This window comes from Kogia breviceps, chromosome 6, assembly GCF_026419965.1.
Source record: "Kogia breviceps isolate mKogBre1 chromosome 6, mKogBre1 haplotype 1, whole genome shotgun sequence".
NCBI classification, from domain to species: Eukaryota; Metazoa; Chordata; class Mammalia; order Artiodactyla; family Physeteridae; genus Kogia; species Kogia breviceps.
Window position 1 is genome coordinate 73,556,144 of NC_081315.1, and position 22,903 is coordinate 73,579,046.

At 38.4% G+C, this 22,903-nt stretch overlaps 1 protein-coding gene and 1 non-coding gene across 6 annotated transcripts in view; both read right to left on the reverse strand.

Moving 5' to 3' along the window:
- The window catches only part of CORIN (corin, serine peptidase), a 278,076-nt gene that overhangs the window by 171,843 nt on the left and 83,330 nt on the right, over nt 1-22,903 (reverse strand). For all 5 annotated transcript variants that reach the window (XM_067036047.1, XM_059067269.2, XM_067036046.1 and 2 more), the window contains exon 4: nt 16,234-16,441. In XM_067036047.1, coding sequence (XP_066892148.1) covers nt 16,234-16,441 — 208 coding nt within the window. The remainder of the gene's footprint in view (nt 1-16,233; nt 16,442-22,903) is intronic.
- LOC131759093 (U6 spliceosomal RNA) lies at nt 10,108-10,213 on the reverse strand. The gene has a single exon (XR_009336420.1). It is a non-coding gene; the product is annotated as a U6 spliceosomal RNA (small nuclear RNA).

Here is a 22,903-nt window from a genome sequence, read left to right on the forward strand (position 1 = left end):
TGCTGTGGAAGGAGACTGTTCAACTATTATTAGTTTGAAATCTGGTAGGAGTGTTTACACCTCAGAAATCAGCAAATGCTACAAATCATAGTTTTGTTTTGTTTTTCAGGGAGCCAGTTTACCAGCATACCACTGGATGAAAGTATAAATCATGTCATCTCCTCTAGAAGGAAAGCTGTTTTTACCTCCACTGGAAGGAAAATTACAGTCATGCACTTCTTGGACCAGATGAAGACATTATGTCAATATTAACCCCCTATCTCCCACCACCACCAGCCCTCCTTTGAGATACACGACTTTCTTGGTGGTAATATCATCTACCCAAGTCCATAAGCCTAAAAACCTTTGTTTCACCCTCAACCTCACCATACATGTGCAATTAATTACTAAGTACTGTTAATTTTACTTCCCCAAAGTCCCTCAAATCCATTTATTCTGTCTCCATTTTATGTTCTCATAAAATTAAACTAGTTGTAGTTCCCCTAATATACGACAGATTTAGGCTGCCTGCTTTCTCCACCTTGCCCACATGGCAAACTTCTATATAGCCTCCAAAATCAAATTCAGCTGTTACTTCTTTGCTGGGAATAGCCTTCCTAATATTGTCAAATGGAAAGAGTCCCTCCTTCTCTGCGTTTCCCCCCATACCTTTTAAACTGATCACATTGGACAGCAGTGTAATTGTTTTCATGTCTTGTCCCCTATTATGCTGAGTCCCTTGAAGGCAGAACTGTGTTTTATTCATTGAAGCATCCCTAGCATCAGACAATGCACCTGGTACGTTGTAGGTGCCAATAAATGTTTGCTAAAGGAATAAATTGATAACTTTCCTAACACCTTTATTGAATAAACTGATGTCAGAAGCTGAAAGGGAGCTCCCAAGCTGTACACATGCCTAGCAAGACCCTCCACCCCATATGTCTACCCCCCAACACTCACATCCTTGCCAAAAGTATCTGCTTGCAGGACTGATTCCATCATGCCCTCTTTCTCACTTCCAGCAGATATCACAGGACACTCAGTATGTCCGAGTCTCTCTCACTTCCTGGATTCCCATATGTTCGTGGATCAAATGTAATCGTCTCAGTGAGATTTTCCTGAACAACATTTTGCTTAAAATTGCATCCCTTGCCACCATACCCATACTCTCCCAAAGCTCTTCAATTCCTTTTGGAATTTTTCCATTGCACTTATCACTATCTGATATACTATTATCATTATTAAAAGTTTTTTTCATCTGTTTGCTGATTGCCTATCTCCCTCCAATAGAATATATGGTTCATGAAGTAAAGGATTCTCGTCTATTTTGTTTGCTGTCCTATCCTTAGTGTATACAGTAGGCACTCCATAACTATTTGTTTGAGAAATAAAAGAATCACATGCAGAGGATAATTTGGTGGGCTGCTTGGAACAAAGCTGTCAGAAGCAAAGTTGGGAGAACTGTCGCTACCTCACTCCCAACTTCACGGTTTGTACAAGAGCTCGCTCCATCCCTGCTCACATGATCCCCTCCCTCTCAGGCCAGCAAATTCTACACTGTTGATCTTGAAATAATTCCCATGTAAGGGCAAAATCTCGGTAAAATTGCTATGGATGGAAACCCTACAGATTAAGTGTCTCACTTATCTGCCAATAGTAAGATGTCACCCTTAAAATAGAGAAACTTGAGGAAATAACAACAAATAAACACAGCCTGAATTAAGATGAGTGTGAATAATGTAAAACCACACAACCACCCCTGAAAGAGAATATAAAATTCCATACCCTTCTACCCAACATGATCCTGATTCGCATTAATACTTGGCATACTTACCAGGGCTCGGGGATAGAGGATTAACAATCACAGGAAAATGTTCAATTGTTCAATTATTTTTTGCAACTGTTTTGATTTTTTGAACATCATGGAATGATGCTTTAAATATGGATCTTTGAATGCACGGAATCACTAGCATTAAATATAAATTCTAGTCACATCCACCTAATACCCATGAATTACTGAGGAGAAAAGTAAACAAACAACTCCACTGAACTTGACGAAATATGGGTGCTTGAGATACTGTCAGTGATTTGACAAGGCGTTTTCAGGAAACTTGAGCTCTTGTGGGCTGATTCTCCAGCTTTACATCTTTGTAAAATAAAAGTAATGTGAGTTATCTGACTGTGTATTACCCACACTTTAAGACATTCTGGCACATAAATGAAATCTTACTTATCATTTTATGTCTGTATAATGCCAAAAAGCAGACTAGATCACCCATGTTGCCTGAGATTGAAAAGAGAACTGTGATACAACTGACCACCTAAACAGCCAGGTAGTCAGCACAGTTGTAGCCCAAAAGATTGCTGTTTCCAAGTTAGCAGATAAAATCAGGGAAGTAAGCAGCAGATGACCTTCCGAATGTTTAGTTGGTATTAGCAACAAAGCCTCTTTTTACTTTGACTACTGATCTATATAAATTCTTAAAAAATATAGATATGAAAAAATATTAATTCTGTAATGTTTCCATTATTCTCAAGTGTGACATAATTAGAGTTATTGGGACACAGACAAAATCTTTAATAAATAAATTAGCAGTATGTAATAATTCTTCATTTAGAAAAAAAAAATAAGCCTATGCTGACTTTATATAATTTACAAATTCTTCAAAAAATTGTTTTAAATCAAGTCATATTTTTCAGTTGGCTTTCAAGATTATTTCAGGGTTGCATTTCCATAGGAGAGTGGCACATGCTATCTAATAAAATAATGTCTTTAAAAATACAGTAAGCTTTCTGAAAACTACAGGCCAATATTAATGATGAACGTAGATGCAAAAATCCTCAACAAAATACTAGCAAACAGAATCCAATAGCACATTAAAAGGATCATACACCATGATCAAGTGGGGTTTATCCCAGGAATGCAAGGATTCTTCAATATATGCAAATCAATCAACGTGATACACCATATTAACAAATTGAAGGAGAAAAACCATATGATTATCTCAAAAGACGCAGCAAAAGCTTCTGACAAAATTCAACACCCATTTATAATAAAAACCATCCAGAAAGTAGACAGAGAGGGAACCTACCTCAACATAATAAAGGCCATATATGACAAACCCACAGCCAACGTCACTCTCAATGGTGGAAAACTGAAACCATTTCCACTAAGATCAGGAACAAGACAAGGTTGCCCACTCTCACCACTCTTATTCAACATAGTTTTGGAAGATTTAGCCACAGCAATCAGAAGAAAAAGGAATAAAAGGAATCCAAATCAGAAAAGAAGAAGTAAAGCTGTCACTGTTTGCAGATGACATGATACTATACATAGAGAATCCTAAAGATGCTACCAGAAAAATACCAGAGCTAATCAATGAAACTGGTAAAGTAGCAGGGTACAAAATTAATGCACAGAAATCTCTTGCATTCCTATACACGAATGACAAAAAATCTGAAAGAGAAATTAAGGAAACACTCCCATTTACCACTGCAACAAAAAGAATAAAATACCTAGGAATAAACCTACCTAAGGAGACAAAAGACCTGTATGCAGAAAACTATAAGACACTGATGAAAGAAATTAAAGATGATACAAACAGATGGAGAGATATACCAAGTTTTCAGATTGAAAGAATCAACATTGTGAAAATGACTATACTACCCAAAGCAATATACAGATTCAATGCAATCCCTATCAAACTACCAATGGCATTTTTCACAGAACTAGAACAAGAAAATTTCACAATTTGCACAGAAACACAAAAGACCCCAAATAGCCAAAGCAATCTTTTTTTTTTAAACATCTTTATTGGAGTATAATTGCTTTACAATGGCGTGTTAGTTTCTGCTTTATAACAAAGTGAATCAGTTTTACATATACATATGTTCCCAAATCTCTTCCCTCTTGCAACTCCTTCCCTCCCACCCTCCCTATCCCACCCCTCTAGTTGGTCACAAACCACCAAGCTGATCTCCCTGTGCTATGTGGTTGCTTCCCACTAGCTGTCCATTTTATGTTTGGTAGTGTATATATGTTCATGCCACTCTCTCACTTTGTCCCAGCTTACCCTTCCCCCTCCACATATCCTCAAGTCCATTCTCTAGTAGGTCTGTATTTTTATTCCCATCTTACCCCAGGCTCTTCATGACCTTTTTTTTTTTTTCTTAAATTCCATATATATGTGTTAGCATACGGTATTTGTTTTTCTTTTTCTGACTTACTTCACTCTGTATGGCAGACTCTAGGTTCCATCCACCTCACTACAAGTAACTCAATTTCGTTTCTTTTTATGGCTGAGTAATATTCCATTGTATGTATGTGCCACATCTTCTTCATCCATTCATCTGCTGATGGACACTTAGGTTGCTTCCATGTCCTGGCTATTGTAAATAGAGCTGCAATGAACATTGTGGTACATGACTCTTTTTGAATTATGGTTTTCTCAGGGTATATGCCCAGTAGTGGGATTGCTGGGTCATATGGTAGTTCTATTTGTAGTTTTTTAAGGAACCTCCATACTGTTCTCCATAGTGGCTGTATGAATTTACATTCCTACCAACAGTGCAAGAGGGTTCCCTTTTCTCCACACCCTCTCCAGCATTTATTGTTTCTAGATTTTTTGATGACAGCAAGATCCTTTTTGACCCACCTCCTAGAGAAATAGAAATAAAAACAAAAATAAACAAATGAGACCTAATGAAACTTAGAAGCTTTTGCACAGCAAAGGATACCATAAACAAGACCCAAAGACAACCCTCAGAATGGGAGAAAATATATGCAAATGTAGCAACTGATAAAGGATTAATCTCCAAAATTTACAAGCAGCTCATGTAGCTCAATATCAAAACAACAAAAAACCCAATCCAAAAATGGGCAGAAGACCTAAATAGACATTTCTCCAAAGAAGATATACAGATTGCCAACAAACATATGAAAGAATGCTCAACATCATTAATCATTAAAGAAATGCAAATCAAAACTACAATGGGATATCATCTCACACCGGTCAGAATGGCCATCATCAAAGCAATCTTGAGAAAGAAAAACGGAGCTGGAGGAATCAGGCTCCCTGAATTCAGACTATACTACAAAGCTACAGTAATCAAGACAGTGTGGTACTGGCACAAAAACAGAAATATACATCAATGGAACAGGATAGAAAGCCCAGGGATAAACCCACACGCTTATGGTCACTGTATTTTTGATAAAGGAGGCAATAATATACAATGGAGAAAAGACAGTCTCTTCAATAAGTGGTGCTGGGAAAACTGGACAGCTACATGTAAAAGAATGAAATTAGAACACTTCCTAACACCATACACAAAAATAAACTCAAAATGGATTAAAGACCTAAATGTAAGGCCAGACACTATAAAACTCTTAGAGGAAAACATAGGCAGAATACTCCATGACATAAATCACAGCAAGATCCTTTTTGACCCACCTCCTAGCAAAATGGAAATAAAACCAAAAATAAACAAATGGGATCTAATGAAACTTAAAAGCTTTTGCACAGCAAAGGAAACCATAAAAAGACAACCCTCAGAATGGGAGAAAATATTTGCAAATGAAGCAACTGACAAAGGATTAATCTCCAAAATTTACAAGCAGCTCATGCAGCTCAATATCAAAACAACAAACAACCCAATCCAAAAATGGGCAGAAGACCTAAATAGACGTTTCTCCAAAGAAGATATACAGATTGCCAACAAACCCATGAAAGGATGATCAACATCACTAATCATGAGAGAAATGCAAATCAAAACTAAAATGAGGTATCAACTCACACCAGTCAGAAAAGCCATCATCAAAAAATCTACAAACAATAAATGCTGGAGAGGATATGGAGAAAAGGGAACACTCTTGCACTGTTGGTAGGAATGTAATTTGATACAGCCACTATGGAGAACAGTATGGAGATTCCTTAAAAAACTAAAAATAGAACTACCATACGACCCAGCAATCCCACTACTGGGCATATACCCTGAGAAAACCATAATTCAAAAAGAGTCATGTACCACAATGTTCATTGCAGCTCTATTTACAATAGCCAGGACATGGAAGCAACTTAAGTGTCAGATGAATGGATGAAGAAGATGTGGCACATACATACAATGGAATATTACTCAGCCATAAAAAGAAACGAAATTGAGTTATTTGTCATGGGGTGGATGGACCTAGAGTCTGTCATACAGAGTGAAGTAAATCAGAAAGAGAAAAACAAATACCATATGCTAACACATATATATGGAATCTAAAAAAAAAAAAAAGAAAAAGGTTCTGAAGAACCTAGGGGCAGGACAGGAATAAAGACGCAGATGTAAAGAATGGACTTGAGGACACGGGCAAGGGGAAGGGGAAGCTGGGACGAAGTGAGAGAGTGGCATTGACATACATTCACTACCAAATGTAAAACAGATAGCTAGTGGGAAGCAGCCACATAGCACAGGGAGATCAGCTCGGTGCTTTGTGACCATCTAAAGGGGTTGGATAGGGAGGGTGGGAGACGCAAGGAGATATGGGGATATATGTTTATGTACAGCTGATTCACTTTGTTATAAAGCAGAAGCTAACACACCATTATAAAGCAGTTATAGTCCAATAAAGATGTTAAAAAAAGAATACAGTAAATTTTATAAGCAGAATAATTTGACACTTTTTACTAAAAGATTATCAGTAAAATTCAACTCAAAAGTGGTATAGTAATAAAATGGTGTGCAGTAGTAGAAATACTGAAAATATATTGGATGGTGGGGAAGAGGTTTTGTAATTCTGGTAGAGCAAATATTTCTGAAAATAATCATTCCTGTATCAACTTTGATTCCATGTTGATTGTTCACCTACAGGCCATCTCAGTAATCTGGCCATCTTTAGTAATAGGATGGAGTTAGAACAGGAAAACCGTATCATCTCTGTATTTGAAATGACAGGCAAATTTTACTCTAACTTTAAATAATGGTAACTAGAGTATTGGGTCATTTTTCTAGGGAATTCTGCTGCTTCTAAAAAGGAAGCCTAGGACCTTGATAAGAAATGAACAAATTGTGCCTTCCAGAAAAAGAAATTTTAAATACCTCTTGTTTCTGTCAACATTTTTTTTCTTCCTCTCGAGTGGCTGAAACAGAAGTATGCCTAGAACTTTTATTTACCTAACAGGATTTTAGCAAAACCAAAAGCTTAAAAGCTGAACACAAGGTGAATAGAAGATAGCAACATAGCAGAATTCCAATCTTGATTTTAGGAGTGAAACACAGAATTCAGGCTGAAAAGCAAGCTGATCTTAATACCTAGAGTCAAAATTCTATTTTCTACCATGAACCTTTCAACTCTGAGCAAGAGCCAAGCCACCCAAGGCACACAGGTGTTCCCAGCAGATAATTGGACATTTCCCCAAGGTGACACACTGTAGATATTTGTTTAACATTTATTTAGGTGAGAACCTGACAGTTGCAACAGAGAAAAAGAGGGCTTTGGCTGGCAGGGTCCCAATTTGCAAGCCCCACTGGGCAAAACAGAAGTCTTGCAGATAACTGGGCCCATCATTTCTGAAGGCAGTTAGGTGACTACTTGCTGCTACGGGATCCATGGCAGTGTCAACACAACCCTCCCCAAGGCTCCCAACTGGATTCTCTATTATTCCCAAAGCAAATATAAAAGTGTCCCTGAGAAAAGTTATGGTAGATTTAATTTTCTTCTTTTTTCATAAGTTTTTAGAGCTCCTTTAATCAGGGCCATGGGCCATGAGTGAACCCGCCCCTTAATCTATGGGAAACTAATTGACCATAAGATGCTGGACTCCTTGGCACAGTTTCTCCATTCAGTTCTCACCAGTCAGTTTAAATATCTCTAGTAATAACAACTCACTACTTCCTGAGACAACATTTCCATATATATACAACCTTAGTTAAGTTAGAATTTGCTTCTCGATGACTTTCAGTTCCTGGTTCCACCTTTGCCCTGTGGAAGTGTAGAGAAAACGTGTGCTCTCCCTCTTTCAATTGTGGCCCAGGAGATTGGAGGGTGGCCGTTGTGCACCCTCAGGGCCTCACATCTTCTGGTCCCCCAACTATTCCTCACATGAACAGATTCTGAACCACTATCCTGGTCATTTTTCTTTAAACATGTTTATCACTGTTTTGTTTCTACTCTGTACATGAACCTTACATCTAAGATTTTCAACTAGAGTTGACCTAAAGTCTTTTTAACTCATGCATATGAGTCAGTATTAAAAAGAAAGTGTTTAAAAAGTGTTTAAAAAGAAAGTGTTTCCTCATCTGTTAGATCCAGGATTTTGACAGAAATGAACAAGAACAAGTTAATGTACTTTAGCTGGTTGCTCTGCCAACTGATGCTCACTCAGCAAGAAGTTAAATCATCTCTTGGAATACCATTCAACTCAATTTAAAACTGTAATTATTTAACGCACATATAGAATTTGATTTCTGCATGAGTTTTCAGGAACATATCAATTATACAAAGCAATGCACAACCATTATTAGTGGATTTTGAACTTCCATTTACCTAGACATTTAGGGGAGCTCCCTAATGGAAGAGTTAATTTATTGATCCATTTATTCCAACAAATATTTACTGAGCACCTACTATGTGCTGGGCACTGCTCTGAACACTGGGTATACAACAGTGTGCAAGTCAGTAAGTTCCCTGCCATCGTGGTGCTTATAAAGTAAGACAGACAACATACAGACAAGCAAAAAGGGACACAGCCTTGCTGCAGTGAAAGATAACAGAACTACCGAGGGTGATCAGAGAAGATTTCTCCACAGAAATGTCTTTTGAACAGAGGGCATAGTTTCAAGGGGATAGATCCATGCTAGCAAAGGGAGCAGCATGTGAAAAGGAAGCTGGGGAAAGGTGGGCATTTTTGAGAAAGGTCAGTGCAGCTGTGGCAGGGTTGATGACACCAGAGAAGCAAGGAAGGCTTCAAAAGCCATGGCAAGAAGTTCAGCTTGTAATCTAAGTCTAAGGGAAAGCCCTTGAATGGGTAGAGGCAGGGGAATGACATCATCTAATTTGTGCTTTTATTTTTTTTTCCCTTTCAGTTGTATTTAGACATAACTCACATACAGCACTGTGTAAGTGTAGGATGTCCAGCTAATGATGACCACAATAGGTTTAGCAAATATCCATCATCTCATACAGATACAAAATTAAAGAAATAGAAAAAAATATTTTTCCTTGTGATGAGAATTCTTAGGATCTACTCTCTTTAACAACTTTCATGTAATAACGTACAGCAGTGCTAATTGTGTTTTTAAATCATCATGTTGACAGCTAAGTGGAAAATGGATTAGAAGATGAAAAGAATGAGAAAAATATGCAAATTTTGCTTCCCTGAAAGAGGTGATGAAGTTTATAACCTCCCAGAAACTCACACACCATCTTTGACTACCATATCAATAATAGTACTATTTATATTTAATAATAATTTACTTATTTATAACACTACTACTTATGGAGAAGTTACTGTGTGCTAGAGAGTGCAGAGCATATATGAGCACTGTATAAGTCATTCTGTTTAATACACACGAACAAACCCTATGAAGTGGGTATTATCACTTTCATTAAACAGATGAGGAAACTGAAGGTCAGGAAGGCCAACTGAAGTGCCCAAGGTCTTATAATTGGCAATTGGCAGAGCTGTGGTTTGAATCAGGTTTCATCTGCCCCCCGACCTTTCAAGTGCATTCTCTGCATTTACCAGATTAATTTCTCTAGTCTCCAGTGAACATATTTATTTGGGGAAAAGTATAGTGCTTTTGAAGAAGTTCATTTGAAGAACCTCACTCAATCTCTTCCACAATCCTATAGGGATTGAGTACATGACAGAAAACTGTCCGGTAGATCCCAGGTTTGAGATATAATCTTTAATTTCTAGTCACTTAGCTAGATAAAGAATTTTTTCAGATAATTTATCTATTTTCTTGACTAAAATGTGGATAGCAGAACTTGACATATCTCATCTTTTTTTTTGGACAAGTTCAATTAGGTCCGGCATGAGAAATATTGACCCCAAAATAGATGCATTCTAAACTTTGATCAGGATGTGATGATCCAGGTATTGTGCTAAATGCTTTAATATGAGTTATCTTAGTCAAAAATCAAAAAATATGGAACACTTCACAAATCTGCATGTCATCCTTGCATTGCGACCATGCTAATCTTCACTGTATTGTTCCAATTTAGTATACGTGCTGCCAAAGCAAGCACTACATAAGAATTTTTTATTTCATGTCTACAGATGTTAAGAATATCTGCTAAGCACCTAGGGGCAAATCAACACTCCAGAGGAAAAAAACCAAGAGAAAACACATCCATTTTTAAATGTTAACGATCTATTTCATGAGCAAAGTTTCTCTGCAAAGTATTAGAGGATGTGAGTAGGGTGATGATAATCAACAAGGTCTCCTGGGTGTCTTCCAGAAGCAAAGCCAAGGTGGGACCTCTCAGGCCAGTTAACCCCGCTTCAGCTTTGATAAATTCATAGACCTACTATTTCAACCCAGTAGGAAAGGGTGATAGTTATATATCAAAAGCATGTGGCTGCCATGTTTGCTTCCTCTTCCAAACACTGAGATTTTAAGTGTCAAAAAGTCATCCAGGGGCTTCCCTGGTGGCACAGTGGTTGAGAGCCCACCTGCTGATGCAGGGGATGTGGGTTCGTGCACCGGTCCGGGAAGATCCCACATGCCGCGGAGCGGCTAGGCCCGTGAGCCATGGCCACTGTGCTCTGTGGCGGGAGAGGCCCATGTACAGAAAAATAAAAAGTCATCCAGAAACATCTGTTATTCTCCTGGCCTAGGAATTGTTCATCTCTCTCTACCTACATGCTGATATATATTTTTTAAACATCTTTGAGTATAACTTTTACAATAGTGTGTTCGTTTCTCCTTTACAACAAAGTGAATCAGTTATACATATACATATGTTCCCATATCTCTTCCCTCTTGCATCACCCTCCCTCCCACCCTCCCTATCCCACCCCTCTAGGTGGTCACAAAGCACAGAGGTGATCTCCTTGTGCTATCATGCTGATATTTTTAAGCTATTCCTTCTAACCCACATATTTTTAGGGCTACCTAAATTGTTTATCAGCCAAATCTCTATATTTTGAGATATATTTCATTGAATCAATATAGTTATGGATTATCCTGTATTATAAGATATCCTTTAAGTATCCTGTATTATAGTCCACTTATATACACACACTTATTTTTTAATAAATGAAACAATTAATGAAACTGTTTAATGAAACTGTTAAAGTTTCATTATAATATCATATAATATAGTTGAGTACAGTTGAGGTCTCAAAGGGACAGGTTAAAAACCATACTACTTATACATCCCACTATATCTTTTTATTTATTTATTTATTTTTTGCGGTACGCGGGCCTCTCACTGTTGTGCCCTCTCCCGTTGCGGAGCACAGGCTCCGCACGCGCAGGCTCAGCGGCCATGGCTCACGGGCCCAGCCACTCCGCGGCATGTGGGATCTTCCCGGACCGGGACACAAACCCGTGTCCCCTGCATCGGCAGGCGGGCTCTCAACCACTGCACCACCAGGGAAGCCCAATCCCACTATATCTTTTTAAATTAAATTCTAAATGTTATTAAGTACCTATTTTCTCTAGGATGGAATATAAGCAATTCTCTATTATTTGAATAGTAGAGTAGTAGAGAAAATTAGTAGAACAAGTGATACAAAATAGTGAAATATAAGAAAAAATGTTTGACATATAAAAATATAAGAATTATTTTCTACAACACATTTTACCTTTCTGAACTTATTTTGCTTATTAAATTTAGCTTGCAGGTCTCATGCACATGCTAAATGAAAGCAGGAAGCACTGGTCTGAAAGTACAATCATAAAATTAAATATAATAATGAATGTAATAAAATGTAGGACAAGTCCCTGAAGGATACCTGAAAACTGACTATAAATTGCTACTCACTATAAGAGAAAATGGAAAACTCTCCTATGAGAGCATTTCTCAGGATGAACCATGTCAGAAGAAAAACAAATTTTACCTAAAAGTACCCTGAAGACTCAGCAGTTTAACTAGAATTTTACGACTGATCTAGCTCAGAGTAGAGATTGAATTATCAGAAAAAGGATGATCAAAATGAGTTAAGACTCCCCTGGGGGCTTCCCTGGTGGCGCAGTGGTTGAGAATCCGCCTGCCGATGCAGGAGACACGGGTTCGTGCCCTGGTCCGGGAAGATCCCACATGCCGCGGAGCAACTAAGCCCGTGAGCCATGGCCGCTAGGCCTGTGCGTCCGGAGCCTGGGCTCCGCAACGGGAGAGGCCACAACAGTGAGAGGCCCGCATACCGCAAAAAAAAAAAAAAAAAAAGACTCCCCTGGAGGTTGAATGCACTCTCTTTCATTGTCTTATATGAAACTTATATAAGTATATATAAATTTCATGGTAAAGAGAGAACTTTCATGGTAAAGAGAGAAACTCTTTTATATAAGTATATAAATTTATATAAGTATATATACACACTCGTGAGTCCATAGAGAAATTAAAGCAAAGAGATGTAAGTGAAATTGTTTGAAATTAGGGAGAAATGGAATCCAACTCCAGCAGCCTTAAGTATTCTACCTAATTTTCTTTTAATCCATATAGTATACTACATTTTTTCCAGAATCCTTCAATATTTAGCATATGTTAGAAATACTCTGTGCTCTCAATGTCATTTAGTACTGCCCCTCCTTTCCAATCCACTGATAGCTATTGATGACATTTACTGAGCTCTTCATAAAAACCCCCGCACTGTCATTTAATCCTCATGTGAACTTTGTAAAGCACAATGATTATCTCCATTTTACAGATGAGTGGGCTGAGACACCCGGCTCCACAGCCTGTGTATTGAATGGCGACCCCCAAAAGACACATCCATGTCCTAACCTCGGGAACCTGTGAATGTGACCTTATTTGGAAAAATGGTCTTTGTGGCTGTAATTAAGTTAAAGACCTTGCGATGATGAGATCATCTTGGGTTATCTGGATGGGCCCTAAATCCAGTGACAAGTGTCCTCACAAGAACAGACACACACAGACAAGAAGGCCATGTGAAGATAGAGGCAGAGACTGGAGTGATGTGGCCACAAGTCAAGAGTGATTGAAACCACTGGAAGGAAACTGGCAAAGAAAGGAAGTGAGACTCTCTCTGGGACCCCTGGCACAGTCCCCACCAGACTTTGGACTTCTAGCTTCTAGAACTGTGAGAGAATAAATTTCTGTTTAAGCCACCCAGCTTGTAGTAATTTGTTATGGCCGCCCTAGAAAATTAAGACAATCACCACGTTATAATGCCACTGTTCTAGGAACATAAAGGGCCTCTCTACTACCATGCCATAGTTTGACTCTTGGGAAAGATCTAACAGAGTTTCTCTCTTTACCATGAAAGTACCCTCTGCAAATGATTCCTTCAGGGGAAACATTTTCCTAAATGTGGCGTCTGTTAATAGTGCTTCTATACTTACTTCTACAATTCAGAATCTATTGTTTCTTTTCTACTCAGTTTTTTGTATATTCTTTTTTTTTTTTTTTTTCTCGGTACGCGGGCCTCTCACTGTTGTGGCCTCTCCCATTGCGGAGCACAGGCTCCAGACGCGCAGGCTCAGTGGCCATGGCTCACGGGCCCAGCCGCTCCGCAGCATGTGGGATCTTCCCAGACCAGGGCACGAACCCGTGTCCCCTGCATCGGCAGGCGGATTCTCAACCACTTCGCCACCAGGGAAGCCCTCTACTCAGTTTTTATTTTATGGCAATGCAGGTTTTTTTCCAGTTAAAATAATAAAAACCTTCTCTAGGTCCGTCCACCTCACTATAAATAATTCAGTTTTGTTCCTTTTTATGGCTGAGTAATATTCCATTGTATATATGTGTCACATCTTCTTTATCCATTCATCTGTTAATGGACACTTAGGTTGCTTCCATGTCCTGGCTATTGTAAATAGAACTGCAATGAACATTTTGGTACATGACTCTTTTCGAATTACGGTTTTCTCAGGTTATATGCCCAGTAGTGGGATTGCTGGGTCGTATGGTAGTTCTATTTTTAGCTTTTTAAGGAACCTCCATACTGTTCTCCATAGTGGCTGTATGAATTTACATTCCCACCAACAGTGCAAAAGGGTTCCCTTTTCTCCACACCCTCTCCAGCATCTATTGTTTGTAGATTTTTTGATGATGGCCATTCTGATGAGTGTGAGATGATAGTGAAGAAAGTCAGAAAGTGAAAAACAAATACTGTATGCTAACACATATATATGGAATCTAAAAAAAAAAAAAAATGGTCATGAAGAACCTAGGGGCAAGACGGGAATAAAGACACAGACCTACTAGAGAATGGACTTGAGGATACGGGGAGGGGGAAGGGTAAGCTGGGACAAAGTGAGAGAGTGTCATGGACATATATACACTACCAAATGTAAAATAGATAGCTAGTGGGAAGCAGCCACATAGCACAGGGAGATCAGCTTGGTGCTCTGTGACCACCTAGAGGGGTGGGATAAGGAGGGTGGGAGGGAGGGAGACGCAAGAGGGAAGAGATATGGGGACATATGTATATGTATAACTGATTCACTTTGTTATAAAGCAGAAACTAACACACCATTGTAAAGCAATTATACTCCAATAAAGATGTTAAAAATAATAATAATAATAAAAACCTTTGCCAATTCAAAACTTTCTTTGTACATTAAATTAGTACAAATAACATGGAAGCTATCTGTACTTTAAAATGCAATTCATTTTCTCATTACTACTCTGAAAACTTTCTAACATTTTAATTCAGAAAATAATTGATGTTATATATGATTATATACTTAACAGTGCTTTGAAATTAAAAAAATGTATACTTACTAATTCAGATATTCCATAACATACTTTTATTGATTTACTCTCACTGAAAATTATTACTTCAATATAATATAATATCGAAATTACATTATTTCAATATAATATAATATTGAAATTGTATTATTTAAAAAAGGTGGGAATGCGTTCAAAGGTACAAACTTCTAGTTATAAAATAAATAAGTCATGGAGATGTAATGTACAGCATGGTGACTATGGTTAATAATACCATATATTATATTTGAAAGTTAGGAGAGCAGATCTCAAAAGTTCTCATCACAAGAAAAAAAAAAATTGTAACTCTGTGTGGTGATGGATGTTAACTAGACCTACTGTAGTGATCACTTCACAATATACACATACATTGTATCTTTAGGTTGTACACCTGAGACTAATCTAATGTTACATGTCAATTATACCTCAATTAAAAAAAAAAAGAAATGAGCTTACAAGACACATACACAAGTACACTGACTCACATGTTCTCCCCCACCCTCCCAAAAAAGAAAATTCTTTCTAATCCTACTCGATATTGTTCTGGACAGTCTCTGTTTGTCGCTCTGCATCTACCCTTCACCCTCCTCATCCTGCTCTGAGTTCCAGTGTGGACCGTAAGAATCACCCAGCATCCCACCCATATCTGATTTAGATGAGATTTGGGACTTCTGAATGGATGATACTGGGATGAGATTTTGGATCTCATCTATTGCACTCATATCAATTGCTCACCCTTGCCCAATTGTTGTGGGTGAGTTCAGTCGGTAGGAGGTCCTGGCAGAAGAGAGGGCAGGAGGAGAGTGAGGTCAGGGCATCTATTCCTCCTCCTTTCTCCCTGCAGGACTGAACGGCTGGCAGTGGCTATGCCCCTCTGTCTCGAGTCACAGAACTTGGCTTGTCGGGAGACTCCCTGCCCACAGCTACAGCTTTTTCCAGGTCTGCCTGCTCTTTGCCTCTTTCAAGTCTTGAGTAGTGGAACTGCATCGCATTATCATGAGACCCTGGTGTCTCTCATCCTTACTTGTTCTCTTAACCTTGCCCACACCGCCATAAATCGTCTCTTCAGTAAACTCTTTTCCATTGCCCTTGGAGTGTGCTGTCTTCTACCAGACCCTCACTGAAGCAGCTATTGACTACCCCAGCTGATGGCCTCCATCTAATAGCCTGAATAATTTCTTCCTATAAATAAAATTATCCCAGATTTCCCAAAAATGTCTACATCAAAAGGATTACAACTGGTGTGGATTTTTCTTTCCTTTAACAACAACCAAAACAAAAGGGGGTAGCTTGGGATAATTTTGTTCTTCTCAGACACTTTTGCTACCACTGACTCTTATCACTGAATGCTTTTCATTCCAAAATACCTGTCATCACCATCACCGATGCACTCGGGGAAGGCAAGGCTGCAGCCAAAAAGCATGATATGTTGATAGCAACCAAGGCGATGGAGGTACATGAAGAACTTGAGGAACTTCTCCATTTCCATGTTTTTGACAATAGAGAGGAGAGGTGTCAGCGTGGTGTGGTAGGGCAGCATCTGACATTGGCTGTGAGTGATGTTCATGCAGGCACCTGAGAAGGCAAGACAATTATGTTTAGGAAAAGACACATCACAATTATATGTTTATAAAGTCATTTGATATGATAGACTAATGTGTTCATACAATAAAATATATTCTGTAACTCAGAATAATTATAGATATACAGTAAGGCACATACATACATAGCAGCATTATTTATAATTGCCAAGATATGGAAGCAACCTAAGTGTCCATAAACAGATGAATGAATAAAGATGTGGTGTATGTGTATATATATATATATATATATATATATATATATATATATATACACACACATACACCACATCTGTATTGTATAATACAGGGAATATAACCAATATTTTATAGTAATTATAAATGGAGTGTAACCTTTAAAAATTGTATAAAAATAAATTTTTAAAAAAGAAAGCAAAAAAAAGTGTGTGTGTGTGTTTGTGTGGGTCTGTGTATCTGTGTGTGTGGTCATAAAATCAAGCTGCCAATACTCACAAAGGGATAGCATCTGTGTTCTGGGAAAATGTGTGGAAAAATACACTCTCACACCTAGCCAATGGGCAATCACTATTCTGGATCACAGCCGGGCAGGGCAATATGTATCAAAAAAAATTTTAAACATGCATAGCCTTTGACACTGTAATATTTCCAAAAATTTATAAGGAATTAATCATGGTTGTGCACAGGGATTTATCTACAGGGATCTTCATCTCTGCACAGTTCATACTTTTTATTTTATTTATTTATTTTGCGGTACGTGGGCCTCTCACTGCTGTGGCCTCTCCTGTTGCAGAGCACAGGCTCTGAACGCGCAGGTTCAGCGGCCATGGCTCACGGGCCCAGCCGCTCCGCGGCATGTGGGATCCTCCCGGACCGGGGCACGAACCCGCGTCCCCTGCATTGGCAGGCGGACTCTCAACCACTGCGCCACCAGGGAAGCCCAGTTTATACTTTTTAAAAGATAGCAATCACCTAAATATTCAACAAAGGGAACTGGTTTAAAATATTATAGAACAAACAACAGAATGCTCAGCTACATGAAGGATGCTTTAGAAGACTATTAATCACATAGAATGATGCTTATAATAAATAAATAAAATAAATAAAAATTGCAAATCACAAAACAATTTGTATACCATGATCCTGTTTTTAAAAATACACGATTATTCAAGGATTTCCAATCCTGCCCAAGTTTAGGGTCAGCTCAGAGACTCTGACCTCATTTTCTTCCAAGCTGGCTCTCCTGAGCATTACCACCTCCATGGCCTTTCCTTCTCCTTCATGCCATAAATTTGCATGGTTGGCCAAAACCTTAAGGGCACATGTTTTTGGACCTCATCAAACTCACAATACAAAATGGAAAATAAAAGAATCAGAGAAGAAGAAAAATTCAAATTAAAATCTGTATATAGAACACAGATAGACATAAACAGGAATTCAGCTTTGCATGAGGGCCGAGGTGAAGAGTTTTGGGCAAGTTTCAAATCTTTTAGGAGGGAAGTTAAAATGCATTTCAGTTTGGTGAGCATTAGAGGCTGGAAGAAGGTATAGAGAGTGGACTTCAAAATGACACAATTGGGCTTCCCTGGTGGCGCAGTGGTTGAGAGTCCGCCTGCCGATGCAGGGGACACGGGTTCGTGCCCCGGTCCGGGAAGATCCCACATGCCGCGGAGCGGCTGGGCCCGTGAGCCATGGCCGCTGAGCCTGCGCGTCCGGAGCCTGTGCTCCACAACGGGAGAGGCCACAACAGTGAGAGGCCCGCGTACCACAAAAAAAAAAAAAAAAAAAAAGACAATTATATGTATTGTGCTATAAGCAGAAAAGCTTGCTTAGAGGAGCTAACAGTAAATTTATCTCCATCAAAAATATGAACTCCTTCATGAAGAATTCAGTACCAAGAAAACATTTATTACAAATCAAGCTTGTGCCAGGCACCACAACAGGTACTCAGATCTCCTAGTTCAGAATTATCTCATTTTCACAACCCAGTAAAGTGATATCATATCTATATTACACATGAGGAAATTCAGTATCAGAAACCCTGAGACATCTGCCCAGGAGTGCACAGCTATTACGTGGAAATTCCAGATCTTAAAACCTATGTTTTCTGAGAAATTTCCATTTGGAGCCACATTAAGCTAATGCAAAGGGGGTTATGATGTTAAAAATAGTTCTTAAAGAAGTTAATTCCTAATGGCCCATGAAAGGAAGAGGCTAAAAAGCATACAGTGATATATCACATAGTCTGTATTTAAATTCATAGATAATATACCATGTATTCTGATCACATTATCATTCATTTTACATTGCATTATTTTCTTTAGGGGGCATCAGCTTTGGGGTTTATACACTTGATTATAAACCATATTTGGTGAGATGACCAACAGGCTCATACAACACCAAGAGAGCATTTGAAAAATACATGATAATGAGGAAAATCATATTTTGGTTGGCTATACTATGTTCATGGCAGTGTGAGTTGCACAAAAGAGATTTCCTAATAGCAAATTCTCTTGGGAAAAGAGAAAATGATAAAATAATAGTCTGAAACCTTAAAATATGTCTCAAAATAATTGGTATGGACAAAAATAATAATGTCTTATATTTATATAATGGTTTTCTAAAGTTTTCCAAAGCACTCTTATTAGGATTATAATCTCTCATTATAAATGAAGAAACTAAGGCTCTCATAGGTATGTAGGTAGATAGAAAGATGATGGATGGATGGATGGGATGGGTAGACAAATAGGTAGCCAGGGAGACAGACAAAAAGTGATTTGCAGTGACTTCCCTGGTGGTGCAGTGGTTAAGAATCCACCTGCCAATGCAGGAGACACAGATTCAATCCTTGGTCCAGGAAGATCCCACATGCTGCAGAGCAACTAAGCCCGTGCACCACAACTACTGAGCCTGTGCTCTAGAGCCCGAGAGCCACAACTATTGAGTCCACGTGCTGCAACTACTGAAGCCCGTGTGCCTAGAGCCCGTGCTCTGCAACAAAAGAAGCCACTACAATAAGCCCGCGCACCACATTGAAGAGTAGCCCCCGCTCACAGCCACTAGAGAAAGCCTGTACAGCCAAAGATAAATAAATAAATTAAATTTTTTAAAATGTGATTTGCAGACGGACACCCAGTCAGTAATAGAAGCGGGACTGATACATGTGTCCTCCACCTCTTAGGACAACACTCTTCCCACTATACCACAGCTGTCAATAGCAGAGCAAATGCCAAAGGAATTCAAAAGAGCAAGAATTCAATGTAGAGTGAACGATCAGGGAAGATTTAATGAAGAAGAACTTGATTTGCTGGTTGAAAGATATCTAAGGTCTGGACTGGCAGAAGGGTTAAAAACTGAGGGAGAAGCATGGACATATATACACTACCAAATGTAAACTAGATAGCCAGTGGGAAGCAGCCGCATAGCACAGGGAGATCAGCTCGGTGCTTTGTGACCACCTAGAGGGGTGGGATAGGGAGGGTGGGAGGGAGGGAGACGCAAGAGGGAAGAGATATGGGAACATATGTATATATATAACTGATTCACTTTGTTGTACAGCAGAAACTAACACACCGTTGTAAAGCAATTATACTCCAATAAAGATGTTAAAAAAACAAAACAAAACTGGGTACTTAACGAGTGATAGAGAAAAATCACTACAAAGACAGAATCATAATTGCATGTAACACAGAATGACCAAAAAATTTGAATCTGGGCAGAAAGGTTCAACAAACTTAGCTGAGAATTTGCTAATAGCCAACAAATATAAAAGGGAATTACTCTTTAAGACTCTTGATTTCAGGCCTTTTATATTCAAGTAACTGTAAATTTCCTATCATTCCTACTGTCTCAACCTGTGTGTCAAATATTCTTTTTTCCCAGAATGTTCCATTGTCTTTGAAACATGTAACTCTAGTTTTGTATTTGTGCACATTCTCACGAGGGGCAAATGAGTTTTCATAAGTCAGCTACAAGCTGGGCACCAGGCAGAGTCATTTCTCTGAGGGGAAAGGGAAGGGCACTTTTGTAAATGGATTCATTTATTGTTGCTGCTCCCTCTAATTTGGTTTTCATAGGGTAAAGAAAAGGGTGGAATGTTTGTTTTTCTTCCCTGAGAATTTACTACTGAGTCTAATAGAAATTAGAAGTCAGTGTTGCTATATAAGAATGTATAAAAAATACAATAGATGTAATTAACCATAGCATTCCTATAGACATCATAATGTGTCTTTTAAATAACAGTTATTTTAAATTGGGCAACTTGGGGAGGAGAAGTTAGAAACATCTGAAGAGCAAAATTGCTTCCTGATTCAATGGATTTCTGGTGAAGCAGAAATATTTATTCTAATTATCTCTTAAATTCTAAAACAGCACTACTAATAAGGCATGATTTAATAACAAATTTTCAGAGTATACACTGATTACAAGATAGGTCCCAATTTCAGAAAAAAATTAAATATGAAAAATAAAATGCTGCTTGCATTTGAGAAGATGAGTTATTGATTTTTTGTTTTGCTTTCTTAATCTGACTCAATAGTTTCTAGATCAAACTGGGGCTTTCTCTACTCATATCACATTGCTAATACTTCTAGATGCAGTAATTAGGGAGGAAAGATGGGTCTGTTTTAAGAGTTCTCCTTATGTTCATTTGGAAATTATGATAAATTCTGTGTTGTCTACTTCTGGAATTAGGTAATGTGGAGTTAGAAATTAGTTCCTTATATGATTTTTTTTAATGTAACATTAACTTAAGAAACTTCTGACTTACACAGAATTTATTTCAACAATGGGTTCTTTTAAAAATCTGTTAAAATAAAATAAAAATCATTTTAAATAAAAGCAAAATAGTATCTAAACCATAATGATTATAATAGACAGGAAAAATCTTCATAAATTAAAAAGAATGAAATATCAACTTTTTGTTTTTTGTTTTTTGCTGTATGCGGGCCTCTCACTGTTGTGGCCTCTCCCATTGCGGAGCACAGGCTCCGGACGCACAGGCTCAGCGGCCATGGCTCACGGGTTTAGTTGCTCCGCGGCATGTGGGATCTTCCCGGACCAGGGCACAAACCCGTGTCTCCTGCATCGGCAGGCGGATTCTCAACCACTGCGCCACCAGGGAAGCCCTGAAATATCAACTTTTTAAAGTACTTTACTATCTTTTGTCTAATAATCTAACAGGAAAACTTGGTAACATTTCTGACTTCCTATTATGATTTTACACTTAATTGAAGGACTACTGGTAAAGATTCCATTGTAACAGGAGGCAATATTTTAACAGAGCATGGTTGGTTTGCCCTAACTTAGCTAAACTGACTTATTTTAACTCATGAATTTGCTTCACAGGATTTCCTTGAGGAGGCTTCTACAATTGTCTTACTTCCAGATCCTGAGAATTCGATGGGGTTGTAAAGGACAGTTCTCTGTACACAGCTCTTTTCAGGGGTTTGGGAAGAAAGTCATGGCGGGGTTGGCCCTCTTCACACGTTTTCCTTTTCATTTCTGCCATCCAGTCTGTCAAATTTTGTTGCTGTTTTCTCAGATGATCTCTTTTATTCCCACCTCTACAGTTTAAATCCTAGCCTTTTATGGTTATATCTCCCACTTTTATCTGAATATTTTTGTCCTCAATATTTACTGAAAAACTGTAACACTCCTGGCATTGTTCTTAGCCCTTTCACATACATTGGCTCAGCTGCCCTCCTCACAAGTTACTCTGTTTCACAGCTGAGGAAATAAGGTTAAGTAATTTCCCACAAGATTCACACAGCTAAACCTAAATATCCATCCACAGAGGCATGGATAAAGAAGATGTAGTATATATACAATGGAAAATTACTCAGCCATAAAAAAGAATGAAATAATGCCATTTGCAGCAACATGGATGGACCTAGAGATTATCATGCTAAGTGAAGTCAGCCAGAGGAAAATAAATATATGATATCACTTACATGTGGAATCTAAAAAAAAAGATTGATACAAATGAACTTATTTACAAAACAGAAAGAGGGACAAATTAGTTTCAAAAGTTAAAAAGTTTAAAAAGTTAAAGATTCACACAGCTAATAATGTCAAAACTGAAATTCAACTCAAGTCATCCTAACCCAAATCCAAGTCTCTTTCCATCAACAGCTGTGCCCATAATCCAAACATTGCAGTTGAAGACATTGTCTCCCCTGAATTTTTCTTTTTTTTGTTAAAGTTATTGTGACACAGTACTGCTCATTTTATTTTTACTTATTTATTTTTAAATTTATTTATTTTGGCTGCGTTGGGTCTTCACTGCTGTGCGTGGGCTTTCTCTAGTTGCAGCGAGCGGGGGCTACTCTTCATTGCAGTGCACGGGCTTCTCATTGCAGTGGCTTCTCTTGTTGAGGAACATGGGCTCTAGGCACGTGGGCTTCAGTAGTTGTGGCACACGGGCTCAGTAGCTGCGGTTCGCGGGCTCTAGAGCACAGGCTCAGTATTTGTGGCTCAC